The sequence below is a fragment of the Mauremys mutica genome, chromosome 2, assembly GCF_020497125.1.
Source record: "Mauremys mutica isolate MM-2020 ecotype Southern chromosome 2, ASM2049712v1, whole genome shotgun sequence".
Taxonomy (NCBI): domain Eukaryota; kingdom Metazoa; phylum Chordata; order Testudines; family Geoemydidae; genus Mauremys; species Mauremys mutica.
In genome coordinates this window covers 78,645,038-78,670,154 of record NC_059073.1, presented here as the reverse complement: position 1 = coordinate 78,670,154, position 25,117 = coordinate 78,645,038, and the positions used below count along the sequence as shown (strand labels likewise).

Below are 25,117 nucleotides of genomic sequence, written 5' to 3'. Positions count from 1 at the left end.
CTCACTGGTTAATCGTATCAGAAGAGCAGCAGCGTCTGAATATTTGCTCTGGCTTTTTAAAATTTCAGCACTAAGCAGCACACATCTCTCAGCCAGCACCATGTTCCTAAGAGGACAAGAAATTAATTACGTGCATTAACACAAAAATTTTGGAGTAAATTGTAGAAAACCTTTAAATCTGCCTGACACACCTTTAAATCTAGCTGTGTAGTACCTGACTAGCATATATTTTGTTATATGTATGAATGCATGTATCTGTTTCTTATACTATTTTAATCTGATAAAATAATTCCGTGATAAAAAATGTTTTAATCTAGATAATATTGATAAAAATATATATTCCTGAATGAGAACTCCACATGCTTTTAAATCAAAGCTGTTACAGTACTTTTTCTTTAGGAAAACATCCCTGTAAAATTCTTAAAATAAACTTTTGCAAAGCAACAAAGTGGTCTAATGGACTGAATACTAGTCTAAGAACCAGAGGCACAAGTTTTAATTACATCTCTGCCAATAACTTGTATTTTGCCAAGAACAAAGTGTTCCTCCACCCCATAATCATACTGGTAAATAGATTAACAATCACAGTTTTACTTCCTTGGTGTAGCTGTTATATACCTACTAGAACACAGGATGGGCAAGTGATGTTAAATTTGCACTACTGTGTAGTGAAAGCAAACTTAGGCCATAGTACTGAATAGCATCATTCACTGGATGAAATGGAAGGTAAGCCACCACCTACTTGCAGATATCCCTATATGTTTGAATTGCTGTATCCATATAATGAGCAGGGTACGGTCTAGGCGCCCCAGGCTGAAGAAAAGCTGATACTGCTGCCATTTCCTGCAAGATAAAAAAAATAATAATGTAATTTAATGCTGCCAAAATGATATTTTCGAACATCAGGCATAAAGAATTTTTACCTGAACTGACTCACAGGTTTTAGAAGACTGGATGTTTAAACAATAACACCCTACTTTACAGTAAGGTGGCAGTGAACTTCATTTGCTGGTTTATTTGCCACCCGCCATACCACTTCGGGCTGTGATCTCTAAAGAGTTATAAACTGAACAGGCACAATCCTTCTTACTACTCTGGGAAACCTCCCAAGATTTAGATACTGCAAGAAATGGGGCTGATGATTCCGTAGACAGTATACTTCCCTCCAAGTCAGCACTGAGTCACTGCTGTAGCATAGGTCTAAGTGTCACTATCCTACTGGAGATGCAGTCTTTCCCACAATACAGTGGCTCTCCATTTGTGGTCTTTGGTTTTTTGTAAACACAAAATTGGAGATTTTAGGTTCTTCTTACACAACCACATCCTCTAAAATTCCAGTTGTTTTAGCTCCCACCTTGCACCCCTCCCAAAATGTGTTCATTTCCATGTTTATAAATATACACTTTTAACAGTTTGGAACCCTTGCAGTTGAAAGAAAGGTGCCATGTAAATTTAAGCTATTTTATATTACTGAAATGTTTGAGGTTATCTAAATGAACTTTTCAAGTACAACTTATTATATGTATGTACGCATGCTACGAGTATAATAATAATAATTGGAGATATACCAATCTCCTAGAACTGGAAGGGACCTTGAAAGGTCATCGAGTCCAGCCTCCTGCCTTCACTAGCAGGACCAAGTACTGATTTTTGCCCCAGATCCCTAAGTGGCCCCCTCAAGGATTGAACTCACAACCCTGAGTTTAGCAGGCCAATGCTCAAACCACCGAGTTATCCCTCCCCCAAACCTATTAAACACTTATGCTTGCTGGAAATTAGTGATGAAAATGAGGCAACAGCTTTAAAAAAAAACAAGTGTGAGCACAAAGAAAAACTATTTATTTATTTTTAGTAACCGCATTAGTTACTAAATATTTAGGTCTGTATTCTCCTACTGTAGGAGCATGAATTTATGCATGAAGCTAAAAGGCAGTAACAGAAATTGCCTAAGGGATTTATATAGGCATTAATAAAGTAAACCCTTAATAGTCTTAATAGGAAATGCCAGTATATTTGATATACTAACACATTGATAGTAATAATATATTTACTAAAAGCTCCAGATAACTAAGTATTCTGTCAATTTGAAATCTTACAATCAAAGTAAAAAATACAATATTTGAACTTCTTTATCTGTTTCAAAATAATTAAAAGAACTACTCTGCACATTACGATAAGAGAACTATTTAAATTTAACCTATACCAAAAGGAGGTTCTCCCTCAAAAGTGTTTCAAGTTTTTTCCTATACATTTAAGTAGCAACAGTAACTATTCTCTACACAGAACTATGACAAATATTAAGGAGTGTGATGTGATTTTGTTAGCTATTGGCATCCACAAAAAACTTGGCTATGTTTTCATATTTGGAGCCAATAAGATTTTTTTTTTTTAATTGCAGTTTCTTTTTGCTGTATATTGTTATCTAGAAGAAGTGTTTAACATTAACAGATTACTATAAGCAATGCACAGAATGGTTAGATTGCTGTAATATACCTACCAGTGCTCCAGCTGCATAAAGCATTGCTTGATCATTCAAAAAGTCTTTCTTTGCTGTATGATAGCAGCTATATGCCAGTTCATAGTGTTGGACCAAGAAACACAAGTCTGCCATTTTCCTGATTTGAAGCTCTGGTGCTTCTGGGGGATACCTATAAATACACAAAAGCAAACAATTTGTAACAAAAATGCATTTACATTTTATGTGCCAATTTTCAAGACACAAACAAACAAGATAGATGCCAGCATAAAAAGAAAAACTGAAACATTAAAGGAAGAGTCATTCCCTGCCACTCAACCGCAGCCTAGGAGGAACGAGTTGGCTGAATGTTTATATTAGTTCCATGTTTGCTCATTTTAGTACACCTACTCAAACAGTGAAGCCACCATCCTTCTGGCTGTGGACTGTATGAGACTTCCTTCAAACCCATCATTCACCAGCTGAAAGGGCCTGGTCTACACCTGAAACTTAGATTGACCTAGCTATGCCACTCTGGGCAGTGAAAAATGTTGCACTCTGTTCAAAAGTTAGGTCAACCTAATTCCCACTTGTAGAAGCACCTAGGTTGATGGAAGAATTTTGTTAGACTAACTACCACCTCTCAAGGGGATAGATTTACTACAGCAACAGAAAAACCTTTTCCATTTCAGTAGCAAGTGTATATGCTGCAGAAGTGCTACTGTAGCACTTGTAGAGCAGACACAACTTAGGTCAACAGCCAGGCCAAGGAAGTTTCTTTTATATTATGAAGTTGGCCCAAACAATGCAAAATGTTAAGTAGCTGCAACTGCAATTAGTCACCAAGATACATTAGTGCTGTAATACAAAATGGCTTTATTCTGGCCCAGCAACAATAAAGGGAATGGCAGCTCCCTTTAACTCCCCACTGTCCAGCTAAAGTAGTAAGGTTGCACACCACTGACTCCATAGCCTTTCATCCCCTACATCTGCCCTAACTATGGGGGTACCATGAAAACTAAATACATTTACCACTCCAGCTGCTGACCAAAGCTCAAAGAGGTGACATCATCAGAGAGTCCAGTCTCTCTTCTGCGCTGTGCCTAACACCATTCTCACTCTCACAGTTTAAACCCTGGCTTATACTAGTTTAGCCTGCATCAGTAAGTTTACAGGCCCAAGCTAAACCAATAGCCAGTTAGAAAAAAAAATGCATTTGGCCATGCCAGTTTTTAAACCAGTGCCAATCTACTACGAATAGAGGCATATGAAAGAGCAGCCCTGAGCAGCATCCACACACAGCATGGTGGTAAGAATTCCGGTATACTCACAGCTCCTTTCCCAGTTTCAGGCCACAGACATTACTGGACAGCAAGGCTTTACACCTCTCTTAACTCACTGTCTATGGCTAATATGTTTGGTCCTCTGGTAAAACTTGCAAGCCCCAGCGTGAGTGTGTTAGAGAGACCAATATCTTTTGGGGAGGGACAATTAAGATGAGAAAATCTGGGAGAAAGTAGCGAACCCAGCCTGGCACTGGGTTCTCTCTTTTTATACCTTGGCTAGTTGGCATCCAGTAACAACTTCAAACTCTGTGGCTAAGGACAGGTGTTTACAGGGCAATGCTTGTCCCTAAATTTCTGCTTGCAAGGATTATCTGCCCTCATGCATTAGTTTCATGTTATAGTGCTCAAAAAAAGTTGCTCTGGTTTACCTTATATCTCTTAAGTCCAAAAAAAGGCTGTGTGGACATTCATTTCAGTCCAAGCCAGGCTTATTTTGGTTTAGCTTCCATGTTGATTAGGAACAGGTTTAAGATAAAATGGCATAGGACACTTACACTAAAATAACTATGTCCACAAATGGGTTTACACCATTTTAACTAAAACAATTTAAAAACTGATTTAAGTTAAACCAGTGCAACTTTTTGACAAGGCCATGGCTAATCTAATTTCTCTTAAGATGTGTTCCTCCCTCCTTGTCCATGGAAATTTTTCTATAAAAACATTTGAAATAAGGGAAGTGTAAAGGCTGCATTAGTAAACCTGATTTGTTCAAAAAACAAAACTTCTCTCACCCTCTGTTTTAACTCAGGTTAGGAAAAAAGTTTAAGACCAAATTAAATTCTGCTATGCTTTGATTTGCCCAAGTTCATAAATTTTTAGTAAATATCAGCAATTTTGCTAAATTTTGCTAATGAAAGCTATCTACAGTACATTCATGTTATCAACATTTTAGTCAAGTCAGCTTTAAACTAAGACCATTCTGAAGACATAACTTATACTTAGGGAGCTTCCCCAAATCAAAATGTTTAGTATTTTCAGTAAAACTTACAAATGGAAGATTAATAGCTTTACTTACAATAAGCCAGATGTATTTTTCAGCTCATTTATGCTTTTCTCTGGAACTTTACTGCCACTAAACCATTTTTTTGTTGCAGAAAATAGTGATCGACTCAAACCTTTCCTGGATATTAACTGGAAGAGAAAATTACAACAAAACAATGATGTTACTGAATTAACTGCAACATAAAGTCTGAATTCCTTTAATAGAAACAGTAAAAATTGTCAGTACAACCCAGAAACATCCAGAATGCTGAAGATTTGTTTAGGCTTGTGTACATAGTTTAAACGTGCAAGGTGGTACAAAAACTGATATAGTTAAAGTAGTACACCCCTTGCATGGATGTAATTATACCAATATAAAAGAGCTTTCAGCAGTATAGTTTATTTCATAAATGTACTCAGATTTAGAAAACTTCAAAGAATTTGATCAGTTCAACTATTTGTCATCTATGCTTGATTACAATATATAGTTCTTTTATCATCATGTTTAGTCCCAAACATAGGTTGAGAGGATATGTTCATATCTGGGTTACGCTAGATTTCAGGTTAGGTCTTGACTATACTAGGCTCTCAGGTAAAAGTTTCCCATCATTGTACAGCGTACAAGGTTCTCACAGCAACCAGTGATTCTATACACGCCGTGTTTATTGGTCAGCCCTGCTTTGAACAGGGTTAAATGCTGGTGGTTGCAGCTGCCTTTTCCAGACTAGTACTCCCACATGTGGAGCTGCACCAGCAGGAAGTTTTCCACAAAAGTTTCAACCTTTTCTAAATTGGGGGAAAGGTTTAGTTTGCTTGTTTCTTTTATGCAAAGTGAAGAGCATCACAGTTCCTTTCAACAGCCTTAAAAAGTTTATGTCTATTTTGCCTTACAAATAAAATACACTTTTTTAAATGTATGCCTTTGTCTGGCAATGCTGGAAGGAGGACTGGAGACATTGGATGTGGTTTAATTAGGCTGCAACTTTATTCCTAAATGTCTAGAGATAAAAATTGTACAATGCAGGTAATTCCATAATCATTTACATATACACTGGGCTGGCAGCCCTCCTCCTCACCCCTCCTGGTCCACAACAAACCCACTGCTGAGATCTTGCCCCCACATCCCCTCGAATGATGGAGGGGCTAACTCTCAGCTGTACTAGTCAGAGGAACCCCGAACTCTCCACCACCACCATTTCCACAGGTTTAAAGAATACCTTCTTTAAATCTTTTTCCAATCCATTTTATCTGATTATCATATCCATTCTCTATGGAATACCTGCACTGGACACCTGCCCCATGCTTACATAAGAAGTTGCGAGACATCACAACCACCTACACCTCCTTTTGCTCTTTGCCCCCTTCAAGCCCCAACCCACTGTGGGGAACGCAAAAAAAATCCCACTTTACCTTGGCCAATCTGGTGATGAGGAGAAAGATTCCTTCCCCATTCCCCGAGAAAGGAGCGACTACCTTAACGCCCTCTGAAGATCATGATGAAAACCCTATATTTCAGCTACTGTAACGGTTGGGAATGGGGGGTGCTGCTCAGCCTGTCCCAGTGAAAGATGGCTTTCATTGCCCAGACATGGGCACAAATAGCTCCCCCGGGGATTGGTCAGCGCCCCCACGCTGACCTGGAATAGGGCTGCCTCCATGTTGCAGGTAACACGTTGGCTCTCTAGTTGCCCTTAACGGGGGCAACACACCTTCTCCGCTAAACCTGCCATAGGTCCCCACCACATAATGTGCAGCGAGGTAATTCTGTGCATCATGAACTAACTCTTGAGCTTAATCACAGGACTTAAAGGGTTACGGAGTGCAAAAGAAGGGTCTGGAGATGAGCAATATTTCTAAAGAAATTAAACTTAAAGAACAATACAATGGCATGGTTTAGCATTGAGACACCAGGAGTTACAAAGGTAAGATTGTACACTCCAACTCCTTGTGCAAATGCATTATGGCACAGATGCTTTTAGCTACGTGTGAAGTAGTTTGTGCTCATGTAACAATATCCTAGGTTATGTGGGAGGAATCTTCAAGTACTTGTGGTCCTTATCACAGGATGTAAGGGACTCCCAAGTATCTGAAAAACAAAAATGCAACCCTTTCTTCCTTCCCAGGAAGCAACATAAGTAACTTGATTACTGTGCGCACAGACCTTAATCTATTTGGTATTCATATGGTCTTCATCACCATAATATCTTTGCTCCTTTGAGAGAAAATTCTAAAGAGGAGGTGTGCATTTGGTTCTTAAGGCAGTGAGATCTAGTCACTGATTTCTGAGAGTAACTTTCTAGGCTCAGCTCCTGTGGAAGTTCTGCCTCCTGCATGTGAGCTTCCTCCTGTTGTTCAACACTTCCCGTGTGCTATCATAGGAAGTAATGGATGCTGAGGGAGAAGCAACTTCTCAAGTAGCTAGATCCAATCCCATGGAGACATTTGAATATCAGGAAAAGAGAGCAAACACTTGAAAAATGTGGTTGTTATAATTTATCTTAATAAGCAAGAAAGCTGCTGCACTTTGTCAGTTGTACATGTCCTCTATTTCTGAGAGAGGTGGAATCACTATTAGGTAAGAGTTGAAAGGAAGCCTGGAAACCTCTGACCATATCAAAGCACAATATTCTGGCCAGTCACAGATGAAAGTAAATGGTTTTTGGTCATCATCGCTATTGAGCATTCGTTTGCATTGAGAAGTCGTCAAAGTATCTCAAGGCTGAGGAAAAAAATACCTCAGTGTCTTAAAGTACCTCACGGCTGAGGCATATGCCCTTGATAGTAGAGAAGTTACTGGCTTTGCTAAAGTAACTAAATTATATTACAGCTATGCTATCACCACAGTTGCTGGTGTACAAATAGCTGTTTTGGCATGATTTTACATCATGCCACAAGTTGAGTCACGGTTAAAATTTACAGGACTTCGTTTCACTTCAAGCTGGATAAGGGGAAATAGTGTCTATGTGATGCACGGCACAGTCCAAAAATCAGATTAACTCTTTAGGTTAAAAACACTTTTAACCTATAACTTCCAATAGTCTGTTAAATAGTTAAAAGCCTACTTTTATTATTCTTTCAAACATGCAGGTACCAAACGCTGACATTACTGTAAAAGCAATGTGTTTTCATACTCATGTTTTAGTTATACACATCAACCACTAATAAATCAAATTTGATGGGGGACACAAGACTGAATAATTGAAAAAAAATTTAAATTATTAATAGATATGGAGGGACATAACCCTATTTTAGATAAAGAGTCTTTTGGATATTCAGATCCATGCTACAAAGATTCAGAGCACCACATTTATTAAGTAGGCAAAAATTGTTTTACTGAGCAACTTACCTGATCATTAAGCTGTCGAATTGTTTTCTCTATATGTGGCAAAAGCCCCCTAAACGTGAACTCCTGTATGAATTGTCTAATTCGATCGTGATCTGTGAGCGTTAAACATGCACCATGAGGAGTCCCAGAACTTGTCTTCTTTGATTCATGCAGTGATGAAGTAGTCTTTATGTAATCAGTGCCATCAAAACTGCTACTAGTATCACTTAGATGATCCAGTTGAAGAGGGTGAGCCTTAAAGTTATTTGATAAACCATCTACTGAAAAATAAAAGGTTCTATTTCACTAGTTGTGCATTCAGTTATTTCCTGAAAACAAAAATTTATATTTTAAGTAATCTTTACAAGCTTATGTTATAGCCCGTTACACATATGCTTACTCTAACTTCCCCTATCCAAAGCTTTGTTAAATGCATGTGTATGATTAGTTATTCACGTAATTAGTTGTGCGAACTTGTAAATAAAACTGTGGATTGACCAGATTATCAATAGAGCACATTGCACCAAGACCTAGAACCCTCTTGAAAGCTATCGCCATGATGGGAGAGGAGGAGCAAAGTGATTTAAGAACATAATGTCCACACTGGGTCAGACCATCTAGCCCAGTATCCTGTCTTCTGACAGTGGTCAGTGTCAGATGCTTCAGAAGGAATGAACAGAACAGATCAATTATCGAATGATCCATCTCCTGTAATCTAGTCCCAGTTTTCAGAAGTCAGAAGTTTAGGGACATCCTTGGGTTGCATGCCTGACCATCTTGGCTAATAGTCATTGATGGACCTAACCTCCGTGAACTTATTTAATTTTTTTAAACTCAGTTATATACTCTTGGCCTTCACAACATCTCCTAGAAATAAGTCCCACAGGCTGACTGTGCATTATGTTGGGTTATTTTAAAACTGCTGCCTATTAATTTCATCGGATAATCCCTAGTTCTTGTGCAATGTGAAGTGGTAAATAAGAGTAAACTTCCTCATTTACTTTCTCCATACTATTCATGATTTTATAGGCCTCTATCATATGCCCCTTTGGTTGCCTATATCACATGGTCCTTTAGTCATCTCTCTTCTATGCTGAGAAGTCCCTATCTTTAATCTCTCCTCACACTGAAGCCACTCCATACCCCTAATCATTTTGTTGCCCTTCTCTGTACCTTTTTCAATTCTAATGTCTTTTTTGGAGATGGGGAGACTGAACTGCACATATTATTCAAGGTGTAGGTGAGCCATGGATCTATATAGTGGCATTATGATATTTTCTGTCTTATTTATCTCTTTCTTAATGGTTCCTAACATCATTAACTTTTTTGACCGCCACTGCACACTGAACAGATGTTTTCAGAGAACTATCCCCAATGACACCAAGATCTCTTTCTTGAATGGTAACAGCTAATTTAGACCTCATTTTGTGCGAATACTTGGGATTATGTTTCCAATCTGCATCACTTTGCACTTATCATTGAATTTCACCTGCCACTGTGTCACCCAGTCTCATGACGATCCCTTTGTAATGCTTTGCTATCAGCTTTGGAATTAACTATCTTGAGTAATTTTCTATCATCTGCAAATGTTTCCACCTCACTTTTCAGTCCCTTATCCCATGACTGCTTACTTCCAAAAGCCTTTGGTGAGGGACCTTCTCAAAGACTTTCAAAGTATCCGGGTACATTATACTGACTAGATCATTCTTGTCCACATGCTTTTTGACTCCCTCAGAGAATTTTAGTAGTTTGGTGAGGCATGTTTTCCTGGTAAAAGTTAGGTTGGGGAAGAGTAAACACATCGTATTCATCTAGCAGTAGGCATCCTTTAGTCTCGAGAGACCATGGGTATGTGCCCCTGAGAGCTAAAGAATTTATTCAGCTGAAGAGACCCACAATTTCTGCTACATCTGGCACATTTAAAGGCAATGTTTCAAGCCTTTGAGCTCTGCCTTCTGCGAGCTCTTTTCTCCACTGCTTAGCTAGACTGTTTCCTCTCATAACTCCGGCGATCTTTGTTAAACTCTTGTTTCCAAAGGCTGCAGTCTTGTGTAATCTTCCCATTTGTCCACATCCATGTCCATTTCTTTGAGGTCTCACTTGCAGACAGCCTTGAAACACAATTTTGGACATCCTTTGGGTCTTTTTCCAGATGCCAATTTGCCAGAGAGGAAATCCTTTGGGATGCGCCCATCACTCATGCAGCACACATGCCCAAGCCAGTGGAGGCATCTCTGTTTGAGGAGTGTTTGCATGCTGGGTATGCTGGCCTGTTTGAGCACCTCGGTGTTGGTGACTCTGTCCCTCCAGGAGATTCCAAAGATTTGACAAAGGCAACACATATGAAAGCTGTTGAGCCTCTTTTCCTGATGAGAATATAAGGTCCATGTCTCGCTCCCATACAAAAGTATGCTGATAACACATGCATGATAGACAGATCTTTGTGTGTTCTGTCAATTTGTTGTTTTGCCATACCCTCTTGTTCAGTCTAGACATTGTTGTGGTGACTTTTCTAAAGCGGATGTTGAGTTCCATTTCAAGTGAAAGGCTGACTCTGATAGTGGATCCCAGGTATGTGAACGCATTCAAGTCCATAGTTGTTGATCTTGATAGAGGGTGCTTCCTCAACTCCTTGGCACATTATGTTAGTCTTTTTTAGGCTTATAGTAAGCCTAAAGTCTTGGCAAGCTTTGGAAAAACTGTCCATTAAGCTTTGAAGATGAGCTCCTGTGTGGGTTGTCACTGCTGCGTCACTGGCAAAGAGAAGGTGTTGGATAAGGGCCTCTTGAGTCTTTGTTTTAGATCTGAGACTTGAAAGACCGAACAATTTTCCATCTGATCTTGGGTGCACGTAGATCTCCTCAGTTGAGGAACCAAAAGCTTGTTTCAGTAGCAGGGAGAAGATCTCAAACAGAGTTGGGACAGAGTTCCTTAACTCCGCTATGAATTTGGAAAGCCTCAGAGACTGAGCCATTGTATTGGACTGTGCTGTACATGTTTTCATACATGTATTCCTCTGTGAGTCTGATAATTCTGTTCTTTACTATAGTTTGAACCAATTTGCCTGGTACAGAAATTAGGTTTATCGGCCTATAATTGTCAGGACAGGCTCTAGAGACATTTTTTAAATCGCCGTTACATTAGCCATCCTCCAGTCATCTGGTACAGAAGCTGATTTAAGTGATAAGTTACATACCACAGTTAGTAGTTCTGCAATTTCATATTTGAGTTCCTTCAGAACTCGGGTAAATGCCATGTGGTCCTGGTGACTTATGACTGTTTTAATGTATCAATTTGTTCCAAAACCTCCTTTACTGACATCTCAGTGTGGGACAATTCCAAGCCATTCTGTTTAGATGACAAAATTGAGGGTATGTGAATCTCCTTCATGTCCTCTGCAGTGAAGACTTATGCAAAGAATTATTTTAGCTTCTCTCCAATAATCTTGTTTTCTTTAAGTGTTCCTTTAGCACCTTGAACATTCAGTGGCTCCAGTGATTGTTTGGCAGGCTTCCTGCTTCTGATGTACTTAATTTTTTTGACGTTAGAGTGTGTGGTGTTTGGTAGTTGCTCTTCAAATTATTTTTTAGTCAGCTTAATTAAAAACTTTTACACTTGACCTGGCAGAATTTATGCTTTCTATTTTCTTCACTAGGATTTGACTCCAATTTTTAAAAGATGCCTTTTTTTTTTTGGTCTCCAAGCACCTCTTGTACTCTGTTTGGCCATAGTGGCATTTTTTTGGTCCTTTTGTTTGTTTTTGTTAATTTGGGGTATACCTTTAGTCTGAGCCTGTGTTATGGTGTTTTTAAATAGTCCCCAGGCAATTTGCAGGCATTTCAACCTTGTGACTGTTACTTTTAATTTTGTTTAACTAGCTTCCTCATTTTTTCTAGTTCCACTTTTTGAAGTTAAATTATACTGTGATGGGTTTCTTTGGCACTTTTCCCCCTATAAGGATGTTAAATTTAATTACATTATGATTGCTATTACTAAGCGGTTCAGCTAAATCACCTCGAGGACAAGATCTTGTGTGCCACTTAGGACTAGCTCAAGAATTGCCTCTTCCCTTGTGAGTTCCAGGATTAATTTATCCAAGAAGCAGTCATTTATGGTGTCTAGAAATTTTATCTTGCATCCTGTCCTGAGATGACATGTTCCTGGTCAATACGGAGATAGTTGATATCCCCTATTATTATTGGTGTGTCTGTTTTTGTAGCCTCTTCTCTACCTGAGCATTTCACAATTACCATCACCATCCTGGTAAGGGGGTAGGCAGTATATTCCTACTGCTATATTTTTTATTATTCAAGTATGGAATATCTATCCACAGAGACTCTATAATACAGTTTAAAGTCATTTCAGATTTTTACTATATTTGACTGCTTTCTTTCACCTAGTGCCAATCCCCCACCAGCATGACCTACTCTGTCATGCCTATAGATTTTGTATCCTAGTATTATGTTCCATTGATTATCATCATTCCACCAAGTTTCTGTGACGCTTATTATATTGATACCTTCATTTAATACCAGGCACTTGAGTTCACCCAGCTTAGTATTTAGACTTCTCACATTGGTATACAAGCACTTATAAAAATCTGTCAATATTTAGTTGTCTGGCTTCATGTGATCTAATTGAATGAGACTCTTGTTTTGTCAACTTCTATCCTCTCTTCTTTACTAGGATACAGAGTACCCCCTTTAATAAATTCTCCCTAAGGAATGTCTCTGTCCAAACTCTGTGCTTTTCCACATGTCAGCTTTCCCCATTAGGTTAGGGGAAACTCTTGTTAAAAACTCCAATACAACCTTTTTAATTTTACCTGCCAGCCATCTAGTTCCATTTTGGTTTAGATGGAGTCCATCCCTCCTGTACATGTTCCCCCTTTCCCAAAAGGTTCACCAGTTCTAATAAACCTAAATCCTTCCAACCAACACCATTGGTCTCATCCACACATTGAGACTCTACAGTTCTCCCTGTCTAACGGACTCTACGAATGGAATTGGAAGCATTTCAGAGACCACCACCATGGAGGTCCTGGACAACAATTTCTTACTTAACCTAAATTTGGCCTCCAGGATCTCTCCCCTACCTCTTCCTATGTCACTGGTACCTACATGTGCCACAACCACCATCTCCTCCCTAGCACTCTCCATAGTCTACCTAGATTTCTCAAGAAACAACCTCCACACCCAGCAGGCAATTCACCATGCGGTTCTCCCAGTTATCACAAACACAACTATCCATATTTCTAATAATGAATCCCTCAATACTCTTACCTGTCTCTTCCTAATAACTGAGGTCTCCTCCCCTAGAGGGGTATCCTCAGTGCAAGCAGATACCATGACATCATCTGGAAGGAGGGTCCCAACTATGAGATCATTTCCCTCCACCTTTAGGGCTCCTTCCTCAAGACTTCCATCTTCCTCAACAGAACAAAGAGGTGGGACCACTTTACCGCGTCCCTGAAAGTTTCACATATGTACCTCTCCATCTACCTTAGCTCCTCCAGTTCAGCATTCTGGGTTCTTGAGACCAGACTACCTCTGGGGACCATGAGTTGCTTGCATTGAAAAGAGCAGGCTAAAGCCTCGTTATTCAACTCTCAACCTAGCCTAGCAGGACGCTTGGCCCAGCACACAGTCCCCAGAACAGACCACACTAGAAACATCAAGCGAGTACACTGCAGGCACACAAACAAACTCACCCCCAGTGTCACGTGGTTACACTTATTTGACTTTGAGAACTCCCTTGCAAAACTTCCCTGTTTGCTGCTCCTGTTCACTAGCTGCCTCAAGCAATTGATCATTTCAGATAAAACTATGTAAGATCATCATATCTCAGAATCTAGAGTAGCACTTCTTTTCCAGCGTGGAGCCTGGTGAAGCATGTGGGTTGAGGTGGTTTGTTGGAGGACGGGGAGTTGTGTTTTGTTTTTGTGGGGTTTTTTTTTTGGGGGGGGGGGGGGAGTTATTGAAAGTCTACTCAAAATCCCTCCAATTTCAGCTGTGTAACCATCATTTCTCTATGTATGGTCAGTAAAAAAGCTCCACTCTTGGGAGATTTAAGAACAGTACCAAGCCTCTAAAGAGCTAACATTTATGAGTGGTTAGCTGGTTTAGATGAGTGCTCCAGTCCATCACCTAAACTACAGAAGAAGGGGTAGCAATCCACAAGTAACCCTTCTGCAAATACTGAGAATTAATCCACCACAGTAGACTAACATCTTGGAAATCACTGGTGTCTCTATCCTTCCCTTGTGGTAGATAAAACTTCAACAGGGATTGACAGGCCTTGCCCTTTATCCGGCAAAGATCAAACTCTGGCACTGAAATTTTAGGATTTCTTGGAAGCATGGGACTCCAGGAAATGATTGTGTATTCTGCTCTCTTCTCAGTCTCTCAACATCAAGAAAAAAAAAAAAAAGCTGTGATAACAACTAAACCATCCACTCCTCCTTGGCACCAGATTCAGAGACATCCAGAAATTAGTATTTCAGCAAGGCCCTGAAGCTTGTTATGACCCTGAATCTGCATTAGAAGCTTTAAGGGCTTTGTCCATAAGTATGGATTGGAACACAGTTCCCCAACTCTTCTGGACCTGGTTGAAGAATTTAAGGAAGTTGGAGCATCATATAGATAAGTGTCCTTCACCCAAGCACCAGACACAAGAGGTCTAAGACTGGGAAACTGTTCTTAGGTGGGCATCCAGATTATTTTTTCCCAGAGTTAATCACAATATTAGAGCAGCTCCTACAATCGAAGTTACACAAAAAAAGTCTACTTCCAGCCCCTTCCAATAGAACAAGGCTGTTTAGTTTTGTTATTAGCTCCTACTCTAATCCAGCTATTTACAAGAAGCCTGCTCTAAAAAAAGGAAACTGCCAACAAGATGACATACTAGAGAAATTCCAGTGTGTTACAAGGTTAATGGATGAAAGAGGGTTCGTGGAGGACATGCCTCTTTATATAACCTCACTAGGAATGCTCCATGATTGGAGGAGTCTAGATAGCCCCTCAATGATCAGCGTCTGCCAGAAGGTTCCAGACTGTAGCACAACACATACCTCAAGGGCATGCACTAATAGCAAAAATACTCAAAAAATATTCTGAACTACAGAAAATTAACGTAACATTTAGAAGCTGAGATAGGAATTGCTCTACTGGATCAACTCTGAGGGTTTAATCTACTCCAACATCCTGTCTTCAACAGTGAATGACATCAGATGTTTCAAAAGAAGATGCAAGAAACCCATAATAGGCAGATCTGTGATTATGAATGTGATTGTATGACAAGGAGCAGGGCTCAGCAGTCCTGGGACTCACTTCCAGTTTAGGTTTTGTGTTCCCCAAGCTCATGCTTCAGGCTTTCAGCCAGCCACCTGAGGGTCAGAAAGGATCAGGGATGGCTATGGTGGAGATGGGACACTGGACAGGGAGAGCCTGGGCTCTGAGGTGGCATTGAGCATTCTCTCTCTCTCTGGTTCTTGTTCACATAGTCTGGGTTTAGCTGACTGATGTACGTGGGGTCAGGAAGGAATTTTACCCAAGCTCAGATTAGCAGCGACCTTGGAGAGTTTTGGCTCTCTCTGCAGCTTGTGGATGCGGGGCATTTGCCAGGATTATCTGGATCAGTGGTTCTCAACCCATTTACCACTGTGGGCTGCATATGCGGCTCTCTATGTGTTAGAGGGGTGCTGGAACAATTTGTATAGTGGGGGTGCTAAGAGCCATTGAACCAAACTGTAAACCCCATATATGATGGAAATCACTTCAATCCAGGGGGCGCTGCCACCTTTAGCTCCAACACCTATGGTGCTATGTGGGCCACAGTCACATTAATACACAATACCAGTGCCCATGATATATAATACTTGGGAGAGGAGGTGGGGGGATGAATCAACCAGTTACTGTACAATAGTTGGGCTTGTTCTGGGCTGTTGATGACTGCGAGGTAATTGTGAATCCCTGAGCATAGTGCTTAAAGTGGCCTGGAAAAAGCACGAGGGTGGGCAGATGGGCTGTCTATGATAATAAACTGAAATAAATGTTCATGTACTTGGTAGGGCAGTGCTTAAAGTGCACTGACCCCACTCCATTTTTAAATTATTTTTTTGCCAGGACTGTGACCCCTTGCGACTCTGCTCACTTTAAGCCTAGCCTGAACTGGACCCACAAAACAGCTGCAGTGTCAACAGTGTGTCATCCTCAGGACTGCTGTGCTGTAGTGCAGGGGCAGCTTGCATGGCATGTGGCACACAGCAGCTCTGTGCCCTGAGCGCCTCTGAGGTGGGGGCAGAGCCCTGGCTGGAGGCTGCTTTGCTGCTGTCCCTGTATGTGGGTGAGCGGGCACTGACCCCTGGCTAGCAGTAGTAACTATTGGGGGGGGTGGTGCAGCTGGGTTAGAGGAGGTTGCTCTAAGCCCAGCTCAGTGCACAAGGAGCATACACTCAGCCCCATGGTGGGCTCAACACTGGAGCGCTGTCCAGGTCAGAGAGGGTCGCTGTTTCAGAAGGCATTAGAGCCCTGTAGCAGAGATTGCATAGGAGGGGGGAAGAGGGCTCCTCCCCACCCTGCCTGCTGTGGCTCCCCGGTTGGGAACAGGTCTCTCCACACCTGCTCCCAGACAGTTGGGGCAGGGATGATTCCACCCACCAAGCCATGGGGGACTCCAGCTGGGAAGCCACCAGACATTTTGACTCGGCACCAGCTGTTGCTTACAAATAATGGTACACATTTTAAAGTAATGACTTACAGGGCAGTCTCCTGCTCTGGCTGTGAGCTCTGGGTCCAGACATGGCCAGCAGGGGACAGGCAGGCGGGGGCTATCTGCTGCAGCAGCCCAGGATGCACTGCAGCCCAGAGCATGCTCATCCCCTCAAGAGGTGAGACATATCTGTGGCTAGTGGGGAGGCATATGTCCCCCGTCCCTGTCGTGTCTCCCTCCCCCATATTTCTCCAGGCGCAGATGCCCAGAAGCAAGGAGGCAGCACTCCCCTTGACAGCAGCACTCTTAGTACATTCCTGCAGAGCATGGAGGGAGGAAGCAGTAGGCTGCTGGCTGATTGCCACCTGAGCTCCTCCCCTGCCACAGGGGGCTGATTCGCCTTTCCTGCTGGCAGGGAGTGCTCAAGCAGGACTCCTTGGCGCCATCTTCCTCAGCCGCCCCGGCCCGGCCCCTGCAGGGACTCATAAGTGAAGCAATCAGTCTGGGAATCTTTGAATTTTTTTAGCAAACAGCTGGGCCACAGCTGTGTGCTAACTGGCCTGCAAGCAGCCCATGGGTAGAGAAGCACTGATCTGGGTATATCTCAATCATTTCCCTGCCATTGAGGGGGCCCTGGGTACTGATGGACTTTGGTTCAGTCTAATTTTAGTTGTTGGGTTCACAGTGGGCGATGCTGGGTGGCACTGGTGTCCTGTGATAAACAGGACATGTGACAAGATGATCTGGTGACGCTTCTGGTCTTAAACTTTATGACTATGCAAAGTAAACTGCCTCTCACATCACATTAGGTCCCATCCTGATTTCTAGTACTTAGAAAATGTCTAAAATCCTGATGCATGAGGTTTACTATCCCTTCCACAAATTGTTATCGATAATTCTGAACATTCTTGATTTCCATGTAAATCACTAATCCTTATTTGAATCTTGTTCTTGAGCTTCACAACTTCCTGAAACAGTGTGTTCCAGTTTAATTTCATATTGTATGAAAAAAGTACTTTATCGGCTTTAAATTTCTCATCTTTTAATTTCACTGAATGCCCCCTTGTTGTGACAAGGAGAGCAGAAGTTCTCAACTTATCTTTTCCAGACTATGCATTATTGTATACGATTTCATGTCCCTTCTTACTTGTCTCCTTTCTAAGGTAAACAATCCCAAACTTTTCACTCTTCTGATGTGAGTTTTTTCCAATGTCATTCACCACACTTCTGACATCCCTCTAGACCTGCAATGTTCTTTTTGAGATGGGGTGACCAGTAAGGCATGCAGTAGTCCAGATGAGGCCACACCACCAATGAATATAAAGGCATAATACATTCTTCATATTCTTTACCATCCCATTCCTTGTGCAACTTAACATTTTGTTTGTTTTATACTGAGACAAGACAAATGACATTTATATTTTACTTTACATGTACATGCCTACATTAATTTTTGTTCAAAATGTAATGTTAAAGTTACAAAAAATACCTTGGATGTCATTATCTAAGCCATCTGATATTAAGTGGTCAGCATTCTTATTTGAAATTACAGTATATGGACCATCATCATAAGATTCCTACCAGGAAAAACAAAGAGCATTAGCACAGCCAGTTTTTAAAAAGCTGTTTGCAAATCATTAGCAATTCCTGTCAAGTCTTCCCACAGAAGTTTGATTATTCAGATATTACATTTTAGGAAGCAGTGTCAAACCGTATTTTAAATGGATGCTCCTCTTACAAGTTAGCTTTTCAACAGCTAACTCTTAAAGCTTTAAGAAATTGCCTGGAAGTGTGAAACAAAAGTCAGAGAATCAGGGGCAGATGAGAGGTTCAGAAAAGGTCCAAATTCATGACAGCTGGACCACTCCAAGTTAGCTCATTAGAAAATCATCAGATATTTTAGAGATGTTATATCAAATAGAGCAGAGGAGGAGAAACAATTTCAGCCTTCAGTGGCAGAGTGGCTTTGACAACAATTCCATTAAATTTCAGGTGCCACCATATAGTTAGCAGGAATGGGGGAGAGACTCCGCAATACACTTTAGTCAAAGACTTTTTATCAGTGAAAATAGAGCAAGGAAAGAGGTGTGTCATCCCCAAAGGAGAAGAGCTGTTTTCAGTGCAGGGATCCCTCTGCATCAGAGGTTCTTTGGCTGTAGAGATCTGCTTCTCAACAGACTTGTGATGAAGAGGATGCTAAATACTTCAGAGACTGACATGCACCGCTATTAAAAGTCCTGACAAAGGCAGATAGACCCTATCAGACTGGTTGCAATACCTCACCACTAAAGAAGCACTTACTTGTTTCCTCTTGGCCTCTTTTTGTTCACTCATTTCCTAAAACACTTTCAAATCTTCAACTGAGGGGAAGAAAGTTAGCCTGAGGAAGCTTCGAGAAAGCAAGCATGTGTAAAGCGCTTACGCTGTTAACTACCTGGAGCTGGAGGGCAAGAATAACTGGAGAAATTCACAAAGCACAGAAGTTATTTCTCTAGGTGCTCAAGGATTCCACCATTCCAATAATTGATTTTATATATTTAAGTGGTACATAATCTTCATTTAGAGGACTTTTGCTTGACCTAGTGCCCTCAGAAACAAAAATAGTGTGGGGGAGGGAGGAAATCAATCTTATGCTACTGTGTTTGGGAATACCTTGGTGAATGATCCATCATGGCACAATTCCACAGGAATAGCACTGTTAAAACAGAGCCATGACAAAATTGCAGAAACAAAGTTAGCCAACATGATTACAATAGTCATTACAGTGTGGGTTTCAAACATTTTTGAACACATACCTGGTTTTGGATACTGTTTTTCTGGAGATACTGACTCCAAGGATCTGGTATTTGTTCATCTGCTCCCCTGTTAGATCCTCGAGAATTTATTTTAAGTAAATAGCAACCCTGAGTTCCATATCTCTGTTTCATTTCTTCATATACTGAGTCAGCTCTGAAACGGAACAACTCAAATATAGTCAGTTTGTCTCAAACTGGAAGTAGCTTTCTTGAAGCACTTTCTAAAAAACAGTCTTCACAGATTTCCTGTCAGACAAAAGTTGTAGAACAGAAGTGTAGTTTGCAAGTTTTCTACTCTATTTCTGCCACAAATTGCTTGCAAATCTCACATCAGCATCTACAAAATTCTTCCCAACAGCTGTGTCTGCTATTTTTCCAGGCACACTTTGTATAGCTGTTTGCAGCAGAGACAGAGTGGAAGCCAACATAGCAGAACTCCAGTGCAGAAACACTTTACCCCTGGAAGGTGTGCAAAGGGAAACTGAGTAGATGTAACTGCTACTATTTGGCAGTATCTGCTTATTCTCTACTAAGAAGGGGGTGGGGAAAGGAAGGCAACAAGAAAAGTTAGAAGCTAGAGAAGAGATCAGAAACGAAAGAGATATGACGGTAAGACTAAAACAAGCAGAGGAGAAAAAAGTATGAAGGAAGGGATAAACTGATATCTTAATCCTAACAGTATCCTAATGATGACATTTCTATTAACCTGTAGAAAAAATTAGGAGAAAACTACCAAATGTATTATAGTAACCCACTGGATTACCACATGAAACAATTTGTTTATGTTAAAGCATTTAGGGATGCATAGCTGAAAAATAAGAGGACAGAGATGGGCTCATACCACCCTAACAATGGTAAGTCTCCTTATTTCCTAGCACCATTGTAGTCAACACCTTTAATCACTCTAAATTTGAGACACCGTTCTAACTAACTAGACATTTTTCCTTTCTTAAACATGCTAGAAATAATATATAATAGGATACGTGGTATTCAAGTCTGTGATGCCCAATATGCCCAAGATATTTACAGTCTAATCTAACAATCTACAGAGATAAAAAAAAATTGTTTGGAAAAAACAAATTACATCCCCCTCAATATACATGTTAGCATCAATTAAAACGGGTTGCAATACAAGATGCAGATGATTAAGATAATTCACTTTAGAAAGAAATTAAAGACACTAGATATTGCCTACTTCATAAAACTGGAATTAGTTCTTTGTGTATTTCACATGCACATACAAAAAGAAGTTTGAGAAAACACATTTAATAAGTAAATCTGCCTGGACCAGTTTCCATAATGGTCAATTATATTAAAAGAGGCAACTGATTTTTTTTTGTGTGTGCGCACACATTGACACACGTTAATTTCCAGAGTCAGCATTTCAGCAAAACAAGCTTTTCAGAATGTTCAGTAAAATCATAAGGTAAAAGACAAAAACCCACCTTTGTTCCTCTCCTGCACTTACATCATGTAGCAATACATAATATTTGAGCGTGTTTGGTATAAACCATTTTGGATATGCATATTCACTGCTGTGCTGAATTCTATGCTGCTCTTGTGACAGCTTCAGAAATTGCTCCACAGGTTCAGGCTCACCAGAAGAAACTACAAGCATACCTGAATTCACATTAAGGATATTATCTTATCACAAATACCATCAATTCATGGTATCATATACGTTTAAGGTTACATCTATATTAATGGCTATATAATTATCCATTTTTGATTGCTGCAAAAAAGTGGTAATTTTTGGCCAAGCAATTTAAACAAGTGGATATTTTTAACTTTTAAAAAAAGTCAGCTGAATCAATGGTACATTATAATACTAGATCGGGGTCGGCAACCTTTCAGAAGTGGTGTGCCGTGTCTTCATTTATTCACTCTAAGGTTTTGTGTGCCAGTAATATATTTTAACCTTTTTAGAAGGTCTCTTTCTGTAAGTCTATAATATACAACTAAACTATTGTTGTATGTAAAGTCAATAACGTTTCAGAATGTTTAAGAAGCTTCATTTAAAATTAAATTAAAATGCAGAGCCCCCCAGACAAGTGGCCAGGACCCGGGCAGCGTGAGTGCCACTGAAAATCAGCTCGCGTGCCACCTTCGGCATCTGTGCCATAGGTTGCCTACCCCTGTACTAGATAATACTTATTCCTGCCATGAATGCAGGGAACTGGACTAGATGACTTCTCAAGGTCCCTTCCAGTTCTAAGATTCTATCATTATAAATGGGGGGGAAGGGACAGGGGGGAATTGGTAGGAGCTTAATTTAAACTTGTTGAACTCATGACTTTTTTGTAATGGCACGCAGGTGCCACTTATTAATATAACTACATAAAGAAAATGACCTAATCACTGGTATTTGGGGAAAGAACCAGTTCACAAATAAAGCCAACAGTAAGTGATTAAGGTGAACATGTGTTTGTCCATATGCATGACACAGTAATAACTGAACGATATTCCAAAGAAATACATACTTTGTCTTAGAGGTAGGAATGAGAAAGGAAGAGAGAAGTTTGGTTAGTTTTAAAAAAAAGATTGCCCAAGAGAGTGTCCCAATGCTAGTCTTAGTAAACATGCCCAGGAATCCTGAACTATTTTTTAAAAAGTTCCCTAAATTTAGTTGCCTAAACATATCTGATTTTCAGAAGTACTGTGTTTTAGGAGCCTAACTTTCTACTCTTAATTTTGAAAATATTTGCTCAGTTTCCAATATTATTAATCCAGCATTTCACTGGCAAATTCAAACAGAATATCAGAACTTTCAAGTTTAAACAAAGCCTATACAATAATCATAAAGTCCAAGTTAAAGATAGCAATATTATCAATACCACTGCCTTCTATGTAAGGCTGTTTGAGAAAAAACAAGATTTTGTTTGTGGCATTTTTAAAGAATCATGCAACACTACTACAGCTTTGAACTTCTTGCCTTTTGTCATAGACACATACTAAAGAATAATTTCTACAGTAATTAAAACCTCTTTGCTAGAACTGGTGCAGACTTTTTAAAACCACCTACAGACTTTTTTTAAGTGATATTAGAAATCATCATAGAATCCTCAGTGTGCATCCTGTTAACTCCCATTCAAACCAAAAGTAAAGATGGAAAAGATTTTGGAGTTTATCCCATGAAGTATGAAATCTGTTTAACAGCTCAACATAAAATCAAACTGGATAGTGGGGTAATACCCTAAACTTTTGTAGCATCTCAGTTCTATGAAGATATATTGGCAATCTTACTTAAAAGCATATAGGTAGGGGAAAGAAAGGAGATATTTGTAACAGTATGTCAAGAGGAAAGTTTAGTGCTATACTAATTAGGTTAGTTTTATTTGTACATTAGTATTTGGAGGACATGAAAAAAGGTGTCATCCAGGAAGAGTACAAAACTTGGACAAAAGTCATCAACTTCACAATAAGCTAGACAAGAAAGTTGTTAGTTGTTATAGTTCAGTTAACCTTCCAAGTGTTAAGTTACCTTATGCAGTACTGTCTTCCAGCTACATAATGAAAATGGCCAGCACTGCTAGTTTTTACTGCTGCTGTTCAGAACCCTGTAAGCAACAGTGATATGGACGCAATCAGATCAATATCACTGCTGCTGTTTATAAAACACAACAGTGTACTAGTTTTCACTGAGGAGAGAGACTCAAAACTAGAAACTGGATCAAGATAGAGTAGCAGAGTCAAAACCCACTGTTGTAGCAGCAGGGAGCTCTGGAACTGGAAAAAAACAAAATAATCCAAAAAAACACCCCTTGTCCTTACCAGCGTGAGGGACTGTGGCTTCAGATACCTATCACCAGAATTTTATATGACAACAGAATTGTGAAGCAGGGCTCAGGGATAACTCCCCAACAGAAATCTCAGAACTCTCGCCTTCCTCAGCTGTGGGGTGAGAAGAGCAGAGTGCATCTGACCTAGCTATTTCGACTTGAGAGTGGAACAAGACTCATCTTTTGTACCGTTAGTAACAGATTTGATTATCTGGTTATATAGACCAAGAGCACTTATTTACAGTAATAAATTTATAACTCTCCTACGTAATGCAGACATTTTCTTCCTTTAGCAAGTGTGTGTAATTGTATGTGCTAGAGGGACTGAGGAAGAGGAATTTATACAGAAGTAAAAGCATAGTGGCAATATCAATAGCTTTAAAGTTACACTCAAAACCCCCAAATTCTTTATATACTATGTTTCGCAATGAAGAGTCAGCTATAAAATTCTGACTCATTTAATTTTAGAGAGCCAGAGTCCATATTTAAGACTCAAAGGATACATGCTACATAGTGGTTTAGGAATTCATGATCTGATGCAGGCATGGACTGAAGAAAGCTCTCTCTGTAAGCCTCAAACCACGGAGTAGTAGCTGAAAGATACAAACAAACAAAGTTTATAAAAGTCTTAATGAAACTGGAAAATATACAGGAAGAATGAAATAACAATTTGGCAAATTCTAACAATTAATAGAGGGCTAGATATGAATATGCAACTGTCCTCTTCTGATTTGTTTGTAAACCATATTTAACTCTAGATCTCATTTAATTTATTGAAGAAGCAAAAATTAAGATTGCAGAGACTTTTTCCAGTTAGGTTGTCAACCTTAGAACAGGGGTCCTGGGCGTTGAGAGAAAGTGGGTTTAATCTGCATCCTCACCACTTTTTTGAAGTATTTTTAAACATTAACATCTTCCACATTTTCGGGTCATGTGGACTCAGCCAAGACTACAATAACCCCTCTTTAGCATCACTTATAGTCAAGACTGATTCCCTTAGCACAAGAGATGTGCCTAAATTAGAATGTAGTACACCTGCTATATAGCCATCTTCCATAGAATTGGAAACCAAACTGATTTTGGAATATATATATATATATATATATATATAGGGGAACTAGGATTACTGAATCCTTGTCTAAAGTCTTTCCAAATATTGTGACTGCAATTTAGGTATCCCTCAAAACTTCTACAAAAAGACAGCCTAGTTCACAGAGCCTGGACCCAGACGCCAAGAATTCTTGAATTCTAAATCTAGCTCTACCATTGACTGTGAGCTGTTGAACATGTCAATTAATCTCTTTGGTTCAGTTTCCCCATTTTACTGCAAGAATAATACTTGCTTGTCTCCCAGGAGTGGGGAGTAAATATTTCTACACGGCTGAAAATGTGGAGCAGTATAGTGGTAACCTATTTCTGACATTATTATGCAGTACAATAAATTCTAAAAGGGAAACCAGAGCAAAGAAACAAAAATTGCAATTTATAAGTCAGAAAAAAACAAAGCTGACCCAGGAGTAAGGAAATACATTGACAGTGAAAGATCATGAAAATAGAAAAATTGTTACATTTTAGTTAAGTTGGCTAGAACAGAGAAAAATCTCATTTCCAGCTACAGCTTCAAGTGTATGGTTCCAGTAATTTATAAAGTTTTGGAATACTCCCAATTTCACATATTAGGTAGGACTTTATACAAAGACAATGACAAAGTGAATCCTTTACTTCAG

The 25,117-nt window shown here is 39.8% G+C and overlaps 1 protein-coding gene across 8 annotated transcripts in view; it reads right to left on the bottom strand.

Moving 5' to 3' along the window:
- The window catches only part of TRAPPC8 (trafficking protein particle complex subunit 8), a 112,663-nt gene that overhangs the window by 68,426 nt on the left and 19,120 nt on the right, over positions 1-25,117 (bottom strand). For 4 of the 8 annotated variants that reach the window (XM_045005505.1, XM_045005508.1, XM_045005511.1 and 1 more), the window contains 9 exons: positions 23,894-23,983; positions 21,057-21,231; positions 19,612-19,765; positions 18,306-18,393; positions 8,129-8,385; positions 4,817-4,932; positions 2,498-2,648; positions 743-843; positions 1-106 (listed from right to left, as the gene is read on the bottom strand). In XM_045005505.1, the coding sequence (XP_044861440.1) occupies positions 1-106; positions 743-843; positions 2,498-2,648; positions 4,817-4,932; positions 8,129-8,385; positions 18,306-18,393; positions 19,612-19,765; positions 21,057-21,231; positions 23,894-23,983 (1,238 nt within the window). Of the gene's footprint in view, positions 107-742; positions 844-2,497; positions 2,649-4,816; positions 4,933-8,128; positions 8,389-18,305; positions 18,394-19,611; positions 19,766-21,056; positions 21,232-23,893; positions 23,984-25,117 lie in introns of all 8 variants that reach the window. The other 4 variants (XM_045005503.1, XM_045005507.1, XM_045005506.1 and 1 more) reach the window with 1 other exon arrangement.